A 12168-nucleotide genomic window follows, 5' to 3' on the forward strand; every position below is an offset into this window, starting at 1 on the left:
TGTTGTATCAGCGGCTCGAACCTTCTTGTTGTCCTTTAGGTTTTATTAGTAAAATAAATAAAGGTTCATTTTGCCCCTCGCATTTGGTATAAAATATCAATTAAGGGTAAAATTGTGTTTTTAGAATAAAATACCCTCAAACGTGACATTCTGACTAGTTTTATTTCCTTAAATGAGGTAATAAAAAACGATTGAAGCATTACATACAAATTAGAGACGAGGTGACATAAATTTATTGGACAATTTGAAACTGAAAGGATTAAACGAGTTAAAATACCAAATTTAAAGGTGTTTTTTCAAAAGTCACAAACTTTATCTTATTTGATTTTTTGTGTCAAGTTTTTTTGGATATTTTTTTTTCCTTCTTCTTCTTAAGTCAAGTTCAAAAATAGAAAATGAACCTTTATAGATAATAAAATATTACAATTTTTGTGGTGGCGGACCAATGAAGTTTTCATAAAATTGGCAAAAATATAAAATGTAATTTTATAAAGATGAGCAAAACAAAAAAAAATTAAAATGTAAAATTATATTGTAAAATTAAAGTGGAAATTATCCATCATATGTTCTATGTAGATTCGCTCATAAATTATATGTTTTAACACAATTTCGTCATAAATTAAAAAAATTATGACAATTGCATTATAAATATGTCACAAATCTTTCATTGTTCCGTTACAAATATCTTGGTAAGGGATAACGTAAGCAATTTGAATGATACTAAACACCCTCCATAATCTAGAAATGTGCTCCATAATATTGATGATTAGTACATGTTTCACAACAAAAATGATGTCAAACCAATAAATTATACATTCACTTAAATAGAAGTAAAGAAATAAATTTACAGCCAAATTCTGGTTTGGGCTGTCAATTTTTGGTAATAGCCTCCTTGGCAGACTGAAGAGTTGCCGCCACAGAAGCTGCAGCGTCGGACAAGACACCGCCGCTAGTGTGGATATTTTCCTTATTAGGGTTTGTCTGGTGAATCACCTCCACGCTCCTCAACTCTTGGCCTTGCCCCGCCGATGACCGGTAATCTGTAGTTTCAATTCTTTTCTCCACATTATCTTGTGCATTACTCAATGTCTCCTGCCACAATCATAACTCATAACATAATATGTTCATACAAAAATGATAAGAAATTTATAAAAGGACTAATATTTCTACCATTTTATGTCAAAATTACTATTTTTTCCCTCAATTTTAGAAGTAAAAATGCTGTTGGATTTTAGCTTCTTAAGTTTTTTTGGTAAAATTTCGGAGTTTTAACTGCTACATTATTCGTTAACAAAATAAAAAAAACAAAGCGCTAAATCCGTATGTTAGGATCACTTAACTCACACTTATCTATTTTAATTAATTATGAACAATAGTATGATAATTTAGAAATTGATCTCAATAGAGTTATCGCGGTCTGTAAATGAATTTATTTTTGTACTACAATTTAGGAGTAAATTGATATAAATTGAAGTATATTGGTTTTCATTGATTAAAATAGTTAAGTCTGAGTTAATTGATCATATGACGTACAAATTCAAAAGACTACAATGATTCTTTACTCAGTAATATTAATAACATATTATTAAAATATTGACAATAATAATATTCATAAAAAATGGCAATAATATAATTCGGCAAAGTCTTATATATTATTGGTTTTTCCCGCGAATAATATGGCGGTATATGAAAAAAAATCACAAATTAATGAATTATAGCTACAATTCAATGCAAAACAACAATTTTTTAAAACTGATTTTTTAAAATTGGAGCAATAATTTTTGGTTGAAGAATATAGAAATAATAACCTAAATATAAACAAGAAAGAGAGGGGGATTATACCTTTCTGATCTGTGTATTCATGTTGAAATGATTGATTAACTTTGAATTCAAACTTTAGAGTGCAAAAATGAATTAGATGTATAAATAGAAAAATAATAGGGTTTGCTGATCATTACTCGGTGTTAAGGAAACGAAGAATTAGGCTGAAGAGGAGGCCCTTGTCTGAAGTAAATTTCTCCATATGTCACTCTCTTGCATTTTCAACTCACAAATATTGAACAAGTAATGTAATTAATGTAAATATTTGACATTTTTGTACCCAAAAGATCAAAAATAGAATTGAATTTGAAATTCATTTTCGAACAAAAAATAAAACAATCAAACAAATTTATCCTCTAAAAAGTCTTACTCATTTTATTATCATAAATCAATTTTCCTCAATTAAAAATGCAAAATAATTCAGAAAAATTAAATTCATCTATTTTTTTAATTTTATCAATTATTTTCTAGTTTATTTTGTTTGTCTTGATATAAAATAGAAATGAATCAATTGAACATAATTTATCTATTTATGGCTGTCTATTATAATGAAGATAATCATATTTATAATTAAATACTATCATTTCACACTAAATTATACTTGAGAAAAACAAATTGTTTTGTTCAAAATGATAAAAGTTGAAAAATTTTAAATTTTAGAAGTCACTTAACTAAAAAGAAATAAAACCATAAAATTAGAAAAAAGAAAAAAAATTACAAAATGAGAGTCAGAATTCGTTGATCGATTAATATCATTTATTACTAAAAAGTAACAAAATCAATTGAGAGGAAACCGTATAATTTATTTCATCATTCTCCCTTTTTTCCTTAGAAGTCACTTAACTAAAAAAAATAAAATCGTGAAAATAGAAAAAATCAAAAGAAAAATATAAAATGAGAGTCAGAATTCGCTAATTGATTAATATCATTTATTACTAAAAAGTAATAATATCAACCGAGAGGAAACCGCATAATTTCTTTCATCATTCTCTCTTCTTTTTCTTCTTAGAAGTCACTTAACTAAAAAGATATAAAAGTATAAAAATAGAAAAAATAAAAAGAATATAAAATGAGAGTCAGAATTCGCTGATTGATTAATATCATTTATTACTAAAAAGTAACAAAATAAATTGAGAGAAAACCGTAAAATTTCTTTCATCATTCTCTCTTTTTTTTCTTCTTCTATATATATATACATCAATAAATTTCATAATCTTATATATATAAAATAATAATAATAAAAAAAGTATAAAATTATTTTATCTACCAACAATCACAATTCAATTGTCATATTAATCATAATTTTTAAACTTTACTAATCTAGTATAATATATTTTTAGCGTTGATAAATATATTATTTACCTTTTGGAACCGACATGACGCGGTATTGTATGCATAAGTAAGATAGAATTTATACACGTAGATATTCCACATTGAATTGGCCATGCTCCGAGCAATTTCTGAGTAATGTGTGGCAACACTCGAAAAATGCTGGACCAAACGGACGAAGTTTAAAGAATGTAACATATACGGTAAAGATGATATAGTTGTGGATAGATAATTCAGCCAAAAAAATAATTAACAAAATAACATGAACATTAGATCTTCACAAAACAAGAGTAGCACTAATAAAATAATAATAATAATAATAATAATAAACAAAGAAATGTATAACATTTGTCTTGGCCATAAATAATTGATCCAGCTGCTATTTAAAGGTATATTTATTTACATAGAAAAGAATAAAGAAACAGAGTCAGAGAGAACATTGCTTGGTCGCTACAACAACAAACTTGGATACCACTTAAACACTTGCATGGGCCAAGTAATTGTCTAAGTGAAAGTATAGTTATGGAGTAAACTTCTACTTATATATCCAGCCCATAAGTTCGGCCCAATACAGGCGCAGATTGCAAACGATTCCAAAGTTAAAAGTACTATTAATATTTAAACTTCCTACATTTTACTCCAATTTAGAGACTGCTGCAGTTTTTAACTTTATCGCCAACTTGGCAGCAGTGGCTGCAACTGATACACACATCTTCGCAAAATTTAGTGGCAATTCAAATTATAGAACACTAGTACTATTTCTTCTTCAAATGAAAGTACAACATAAGCAGACATGTAACCGGCCATTAGTTGTTGTCGCATATGTAACATAATACCACATGAAATTTTAGCTATAAAAAAAGAAATATGTTTGAAGACAACTCAACTGTTTGGTAATATCAGGTTTAGATTCTGACTACATCTATATTACTAATCAGCAAGTCATAAGAGGTGACCCACTGCAATGAACATCAGCAGCATCAGAAATCCTTTGCCGGGGAGATAAAGCTGAGATACCGATCGCTTCAACGTCCAAGTTCACTATGCTTTTTCTCTTTTGAGTATCAGAATTCATCCTTTCCTCCGACGATACCTCCGGGATGGGGCTCAGCAGAATTTCTTCATTCTGGTGAAGCATGGCTTGAGCTTCTGCGACAACCGATGCGTTATCATCTACAGCATATAGTATTCTTTTGATTGCTGCAACAGCCTGCAAAGAACAAGAATTCGGTCTACTTGTAAGCTATGTAGGTCGGAACAGAAAAGCTGAAACGAGATAAATGTTTAAATGGGAAAAAGGAAACCATATTTTTGATAGGAATGTTATAAAATAGAGTTTCAGGAGGATTTCTAAAGCATTTGTGAAATCGAAAAATAAATGTTAGCAGTTTGTGATAAGCTATGTAGTACGAAAATGGAAATAATGAAATAAAGAGAAAATTATATTTGTTGTAAAAATAAGTTATAAATATGGAGTTTTGGAGTTTCAGAAATATTTCTGAAAATAGAAATGAAAAGCCAAAACATATATTTAAAAAGTTTGGGTGCAACAAAAGTAGATTCGAAGAGCCATACAGGAAGGTTGTCGATCTCAGGATTCTGGCACAAAATCTCGATATCTCTCAGCTTCCCAAAATAGAAATCCCTCTCCTTCTCAAGACTATCAACAGACAGCTTCAATTCTGTAATCTGCAAATCAAATCGCGGAGTAGATTAATATATTTCGCATATCATCAAATTGTAGCTGCAAATCAACTTGATCATACCTGCTCATCATATGCAGGTACTGCACTAGGAGGTGGTGGCGGTGGTGGTTTAGAAGCAGCCTTAACAGAATGAGTTGTAAGATTCGCAGACGACACATCATGCCTCCGCGCATTATGAGAAGATGGTGCTTTAGGGGCAGCATTTGAACCTTTAACTGAAGATTGAGATGATTGACATTTCTTGGCTACTTCTTTTCCTCCCTTGCAAGATTCTCTCCTTTCCAGTGGGTTGTAACTAATAACAGAAGTAGAGAAGTAAATAGATGCATACCCCTTTATACTTATTCTAATTTCTAAATCTGTTTGTGTATTTATAAAGAGAATGCATAAGTAATACAAAGCAGAATTCAAGAAATAAACAATAGCTACAGTCAACACAGTAGATAACTTGAGATATGTGGTGTGTTTGGCACAAATGAATTCAATAATGTTTTGTGAAATTTATTTATAAATGGATATAGTCGTTTTTGTTTAAATTGAAAATTCATTAGGAACTTTAAAAAAACAAAAACAATTATGGATTTGATCATGTTTATATCCCATGAATCATTATTCTAAAGCATTGAATTGAACCTAAAAAAGTGTAAGAAATCTTAAAAGATATGAAATCATGCTGCTAATTTCATAAAAACTCAAATCGTTTAACTACTGATTTGCTCCAAACAAAGACATTAAGAATTCGACGCAATCAAAATCTTTCAAGTCAATCTCTAATGTTATAGAGGCATGTAATCGTAAGATTTCAGTTCTTCAACTTCACAAAGCAACACAACTTCATTTTATAGAAATACAATTCAATTTCAATTTTCAATTAAATTTTAGCCAAACAGAAAAACAAACACAGCACTTCAAACAACAGATGTTAAGCAAACACTGTAAAATCTTCACAGTTATTTACCAAACCAAAAATCACAAACAGATAAATCTTAAGAAGAAAAACAAGAGTAAGAAATTACTTGACAGAGCCACCATTAACAGAGTCACAGTAACGCTTCATCCACTGCATGAACTCCAAATTATCAAGCGGTCTTCCTTTTATCAGCTTATTCACTTCAATATACTTCAAAACAACACACAGAACAGCAAATTCCACATTAATATAACAAAACAACAATCACATGATAAAAATACAGAGATCTGAGGCCTTAAAATCAAACTTATTAAAAAAAAAAAAGAGAAAAACCTTAGTGATCTTGAGTTTGTTGAAAACATCTTGAAGAACCTTATAATTCTGGATCATTTCGTATTCACTTTTAGCGTCGAAATTCACTTTATGCATCGGTACCATCCCTGGATGAGCCGCGTCCATTAACTGACAATGGACCGCACCGGAACACGCCTGAAAACAGTAACAAAATTCCATACATCAAAATGTAATAATCAAACCGAAACTTCGCAATTAATCAGATGATTTAACCTAACAGAAATTGAATTTTGAAGAATAAACGAGAAATTAACCTCCTCTACTTTGGAGAGACTGAGCTGAAGAGTAGAGTTGATCCACGACAGAATCTCTGATCGGCCGACGAAGTACGCTCCGTCCATCATTCCGATATTCGTCGCCATTGTTAATTTCTGATAACTTCTCGCAGACGTTTGTTTATTTGTCTCCGGTTTTTAGAGAGAGAGAGAGAGAGAGAGAGAGAGAGAGAGAGAGCGAATTTAAAAAAGTGAGAGAGCGCGATTTTTAACGATTCAAAATGTGTGTGTCTGACGCAGACATAACCGTTGTACAAATATCCGGGTTATTCGGGTAGGGTTTAGAGTCCATGTATACAACGGGTTAAGCCTTCTGGAGCCCACGTATATAGCGGCCCAATCGTTTATTTCAAGAGGTGATGAAGATTGATGACTTTCATTTTTCATGTCATCTCATTACTTTATTAAAAAAATTCGACTTAATATATTATTTAACCCCTAAATTATATATTTTTATTTTTTGAGATTATTGAATTAATTCTGTATTCTATTGGACCTCTTAATTTTTTTTTATTTAACCCCTTAACTGCAACTGTTTTGCCGATCTGACTTTTTTCATTCAACATGGCAAAAGTGCGTGTTTTCAAACGCTTTAAAGGTGTGAGGGATAATTAAAATACACAAATCACTATGTTTAGGTTTAATCACCAAAAAATGTCAAACCTATACGTTTTGTGTCAATTATAGTCAAACCTTTAAAAATCACCAAATTTAGCCAAACCTTATAAGTTCTGTTTTCTTTTTAGCCATTTTTGAATCGAACCGGTTTTTCTGACACTGTATCATCCACGTCACCGCCAACTAAGCAATTGGCTGGCATGTCAGCTGAAATATTTAAATAAGGTTTGGTTATAACTGACAAAAAAAAATAGGTTTGGTATTTTTTGGTGAATAAACCTAATTTTAAAATTAAATAAAGGCTAAACATATTTTAAACTTTTTTCCAGAAGTCTAGAACATATGGATTAAATTTTTTAAATTTAATCTTTGGAAAAATATAGTATCTGTAAATTTATGAAAACATATTAAAAATAATAAAATTAAGTTAAAATCTAAAAATGTTAGATTTTAACTTTCTCCTTTAGTAGATGGGAATTCAAATAAGAGATTTTAGAAAATGACGAATTTTAAAAACTTATAGACTTGTATAATTTTTTATTTTATCAAATGATGAATTTTATTTAAATTTATAGTTAATATTAATAACATAGTAGTAGGTTATGGGCGAAGCAACCTCTTCAAGGACGAGCATCACTTAGTCAGACAAAAGAGCGACTAACGTAGTCAAAGAACAAAGTAAAAATGAGCCCTAGAGTGCAAGATCCGAGATAACCTGGGCATTAGAGGGCTAAGGTCACCGGATTCCGGAATAATAGCCGGAGGCTATAGATAGGACAGTTGTTGAGTTACCCGAGGAACTAAAGTTGATATACCGAGGTAGTGAAGCATCAGGACTCATGGAGTGAAGCCCTAAGTCAGCCTCGTAAAACACTCATGAAGAGGTAAGTACAGCTAACCGGATGACGTACCCAGATCGCCCAACAAACTTTTGAGGACCATAGAAGATTCTCTGACAACCCAATATGAATGTCCCCCGCGCAGAGCGCATCTACCAAACGCTCCGGTCTAAGCAGAATTAGACACCTCAGCATAATAGAAAAGTGGGGATCAAGAGAAGAGAGGAAAGGACGTCTCAGCAGAGTTTGCACGGGTGGAACTATAAAAACCACCTAATGTGAAAACCCTAAGATACTTCTTCTTTCACCATTCTTATACTCATTTCCTTTCTTCTTATTTCCCCACTGAAAAACTGACTAAATCGTCGGAGCGGACATCCGGTGACCCCCCACCGGTGTTACTTCTAACCTTTCTGTTTTGTGTTTTCAGGTCATTATAGCTCGGAGCTCGGTGGTGATTTATCAAGCATAAACTTTATATATTTTAACATCAAATTCTTGCAATTTAAACAGCGAGATGGTGAGAAGATGAACTTTCAACTTATGCTTGATATGCTCTCTTCTCCATCTCTTTCCGCAAACACACTAAACTCTATTTTTTTACTTTTAATCACCTCGTCAATGCACAACCTCCATTTTCTATTGGTTTTCTTGATCAGCACCACGTTATCCAGTCAATCCGGGTAATTAACCTTTTTGAGAGCTTCTCCACTATTTCTCTGATAGCTAATTGTTTCTCCACCGAGCAAGTTCTCTTCTTTTGTTTAACCGACTTACCCTCAGGGTCTACATTCAGGCAATGTGATATAATGTTGGGGTTTACTCCCTCAATCTCTTTTGGATTATTGGTGAATTCAGACAAAAATTGTTTCAAATAATAAATAATGAAGGTTCGAGTTATATATTTACATAATTTTATAAATATTTTTATTATTAAAAGTCAATAGTGTAATTTTCTTCCTCCTCTCGCCCCCTTCCCACTTATATAAAAAATGTAGATAGATTGAACATAACAATTTTTCTTTAATCTATAATTTTTTTTGGGATAAAATACTATAACCCCTCTGAGTTTAGATCATAATTACTACTTCATCAGCTAATTTTAAAAAGTGAATTAGTTCCCCCCTGAACATTGATTATTTTAATTATATACTCCCTCTGTCCTTTAATCTGTCAAATATCCATTAGTTATGCTAAAAAAGACAACATTACCCTTTCAATTGAAGATAAAAATAAATTCACTTGAACTTTTTTGATCAAATTTGTTCTCTGTCTCTTAAACTTTCTCTTTCTATCAAAGTCTCTGGCTTTTCATATAACACACAAATTGATCAAAAAAAAATGAGCCATGGTTTACTTTGAATCCTCCGTCTCTTACCTTGCTCCATCTCTTTCTATTGTTATTTCATAATCTTTCTTTTCTTTTCACTTTCTACGTTTTACCTTTCTCATTAAACAATTTCTAATTCTTGTTTGTGATTTTATTGAATGACCTAAAATAAGCAAACATTATCAGTTGATGAGGTATGTAGTATTTGCTAAACATGAATTCCTAAAAGTTGAATGGGTTATATTTAGGGTTTTTAGTACAGTTCAAATTAGATTATTGTTATTGATTTTAGAATTTCTAGTTTGATTTTCTTATTCAATGTAATTAATTTTAATTTATATTGTTAATATTGTTTATGTGATTTAAGGATTTACAGTAAATAAAATAATTTTAGTTTATTATTAGTTATGAAATTTATGATTTTTTTTTGAGTTGGAGTTAGCGGCGGCCATTACAAATTCTCGTGTGAGTTAAACACAAGAAAATATAAATGTTAAATGCACAAGACATTGAAAAGTATATATAATCAGAAATGACAAGGGTTTTTGGTGAGTCAAATGAAGCAGGAGGTTGAAAACAAAAATATTCTGAAATTTTCAAAAATAATAAATATGTATATACCAGTATAAATCATGGTAGAGGTGGAAGAAGGAATGGGTGGGGGAATGGTAGGGAATTGATGAGGGTATTTTCGGGTTTTCAAAATATATTTTAAACTTTGATCAACAAAAAGGGCAAAACTAACGGACATTTGACAGACCAAGGGACGGAAGGGGTTTATTATTGAAATAATCAATACTAAAAGGGGTACTAATTCACTTTTAAAGATTTGCCAATGAAGTTGTAATTATGGTATAAACTCAGGGGGGTTATAGTATTTATCCCTTTTTTTTACATGCTCTACTTGTTAAAACTATTGCATGCCTCACTCTCTTTCACTTTCAGATTTTTTAGATCTTAAATTACTTGTGGCATTGTTGGATGCCTTTTGATGACAAAACTTGTGCTATCAGCAGCTAACTTGGTAATATTTCTAACATGATTATATAAAGAATGGATGAAATTATAATTTTTGTAGAAAGTTATAATTTTTGTAAATTTATTAAAAATTACTTGAAATTGTATAGATTCGAAAATTATACTCCTGTTCGGTTTTTATCGATTTATATAATTTGATTTTAAAAGAAATTTTCCAATTTTTTAATAAATTTTGAATGATTTTTAATAATATATGGATTTGGATTTGTGATATATAATGTGTGAAAATATATATTTTAGAAATTCTTTTGATTTAACTCTTTTGGCCCTTCAATATATCAACATCTCGATCTCCACAAAATATGTATGGAAAATGTGCTTTTCGATAGAATATATGTTTACCCGAGAAGATTTGGTAAAGATTTTTAAGCAAAATACTAGTTTTGTTTGCTATCTACACGATAAAGATGTTGTCTTATTTGATTTAAAATCGGTTAATGTATTTCTTGACATAAACAACAACAAGAAACTTTGTGACTTTGGAGTTATAGTAAAACTGGATAAACAAGAAAGTACATTCACAAAAGAATATGCAGCACCAGAAGTTCTTAGATATAATATAATTCTTCAAATTAATATACATGATCATATTATTGTTAGTTTAAGTCTAAAATTTATAAATTTAACAAGAACTCTAACCGATAAAATTGACAAATACAATCTCGAGAAGAGCTGATCAGGATATTGAAAAAACACAACAGCAACCTCAAAATACGATAAAAACAGAAAAAGTGAGAAGAACATTTTGAAGGACGCCATGGAGGATCTCATAAAATCAAATTGTGGAGTCCATCAAGAATAAAAATCAAGTGGATGCACGCAACGAATAATCAAACTAGTAATAGGTCGTGCTAATTTTAATGAAAAAGATCGTTCAACGTCTGCTAAACTTCTCAACGAGTTAGATAACTTGAAAGTAGATGAGCCTAAAAAACAAGGAAAATCCAGTTAGGTTCAGAAAAGAGGTATATGAACAAGAAAAAGTAAATATTTTTTATAGTTACTAAAAAAAGAATTGCAGCTTGCGTAAGGACTTCCTTTAGTTAGGTGGAACAGCTGCCGCAGCTCGCCTCACCTTAGATCCGATCTTGCATCTACCTTTTGGCTTGCCCTTTTTTCTACAAAAACATGTTACATATTAAATTTAATATACATTTTATCAGTAAGTTAAATCAATAGGGTTATTTACTATCTAAAGCTCCTTTTGGCGATAGAATTGCCTTAGAATTGAAATAACGTACGGTACGTACATAATAAATGTGTTGTCTTATTTGATTTGAAGTCGGTTAGTGTAATCCTCAACATAAACAACGCCAAACTTTGTGACTTTTGAGCTATAGTAAAGCTGGGTAAATAAGAAAATATATTCACTAAAGAATATGCAGCACCAGAAGTTCTTAAATACAATATGATTCTTCAAATCAATATACATGATTATATTTGATTTTTGCTAGTTTGATTCTAAAATTTATGAATTCAACAAGATCTCCAAACAATAAAATAGACAAATCTCAACATCAAGATGATTCAACTTTTAAGAAGAGCTGATCAGGAGGATATTGGGAAAACACAACAGTAACCTCAAAAATATGATGAAAATAGAAAAATAAAGAAGAGCATTTTAAAGGATGCCAATGAGGATCTCATAAAATCAAATTATGTAGTCCACTAAGGATTGAAATCAAGCAGAGCACACAAAGAGAGGTAAAAAGAATAATCAAACTAGCAATAAGTTGTGCTAGTTTCAATGAAAAGAGACGTCCAACGTCTGCTAAACTACTCAACAAGTTAGATAATTTGAAAGTAAATGAGCCTAAAAAATAAGGATAGTCTAGTTAGGGTCAGAAAAGGGATCTATGAACAAGAAAAATATATATTTTTTTGATAAATTTATTGAAAAAAGAATTGCAGCTTGTCTAAAGACTTCCTTTAGTCATGTGGGACGACC

At 30.7% G+C, this 12168-nt stretch overlaps 2 protein-coding genes and 2 non-coding genes across 4 annotated transcripts; all 4 read right to left on the bottom strand.

Moving 5' to 3' along the window:
• Positions 1–734: 734 nt before the first annotated feature.
• On the bottom strand, positions 735–1947 carry LOC126656354 (uncharacterized). Its single transcript, XM_050350900.1, has 2 exons — positions 1843–1947; positions 735–1092 (listed from the first exon to the last, which is right to left on the bottom strand). The coding sequence occupies exons 1-2, from the start codon at positions 1861–1863 to the stop codon at positions 871–873; spliced, it is 243 nt and encodes an 80-aa protein (XP_050206857.1). The 5' UTR covers positions 1864–1947; the 3' UTR covers positions 735–870.
• A 770-nt stretch (positions 1948–2717) lies between these two features.
• Positions 2718–2814, bottom strand: LOC126658952 (small nucleolar RNA R12). Its single transcript, XR_007634517.1, has one exon. It is a non-coding gene; the product is annotated as a small nucleolar RNA R12 (small nucleolar RNA).
• Positions 2815–2892: 78 nt separating this feature from the next.
• On the bottom strand, positions 2893–2989 carry LOC126658951 (small nucleolar RNA R12). Its single transcript, XR_007634516.1, has one exon. It is a non-coding gene; the product is annotated as a small nucleolar RNA R12 (small nucleolar RNA).
• A 900-nt stretch (positions 2990–3889) lies between these two features.
• On the bottom strand, positions 3890–6551 carry LOC126654513 (microtubule-associated protein RP/EB family member 1C). Its single transcript, XM_050348400.2, has 6 exons — positions 6375–6551; positions 6100–6255; positions 5873–5976; positions 4917–5151; positions 4726–4839; positions 3890–4360 (listed from the first exon to the last, which is right to left on the bottom strand). The coding sequence occupies exons 1-6, from the start codon at positions 6480–6482 to the stop codon at positions 4085–4087; spliced, it is 993 nt and encodes a 330-aa protein (XP_050204357.1). The 5' UTR covers positions 6483–6551; the 3' UTR covers positions 3890–4084.
• Between the last annotated feature and the right edge of the window lie 5617 nt (positions 6552–12168).

Source organism: Mercurialis annua, linkage group LG7 (assembly GCF_937616625.2).
Source record: "Mercurialis annua linkage group LG7, ddMerAnnu1.2, whole genome shotgun sequence".
In the NCBI taxonomy this organism is placed as follows: domain Eukaryota; kingdom Viridiplantae; phylum Streptophyta; class Magnoliopsida; order Malpighiales; family Euphorbiaceae; genus Mercurialis; species Mercurialis annua.

Coding starts and splice junctions, on each gene's coding strand:
- LOC126656354 (XM_050350900.1), bottom strand. CDS start 1,863: ATGAATACACAGATCAGAAAG. Junction 1,093..1,842: donor TGAATACACAGATCAGAAAG/GTATAATCCCCC, acceptor TGATTGTGGCAG/GAGACATTGAGTAATGCACA.
- LOC126654513 (XM_050348400.2), bottom strand. CDS start 6,482: ATGGCGACGAATATCGGAATGATGGACGGAGCGTACTTCGTCGGCCGA. Junction 5,977..6,099: donor ACAAACTCAAGATCACTAAG/GTTTTTCTCTTT, acceptor GTTGTTTTGAAG/TATATTGAAGTGAATAAGCT. Junction 4,361..4,725: donor CTGAGATCGACAACCTTCCT/GTATGGCTCTTC, acceptor TGTTCTTTGCAG/GCTGTTGCAGCAATCAAAAG.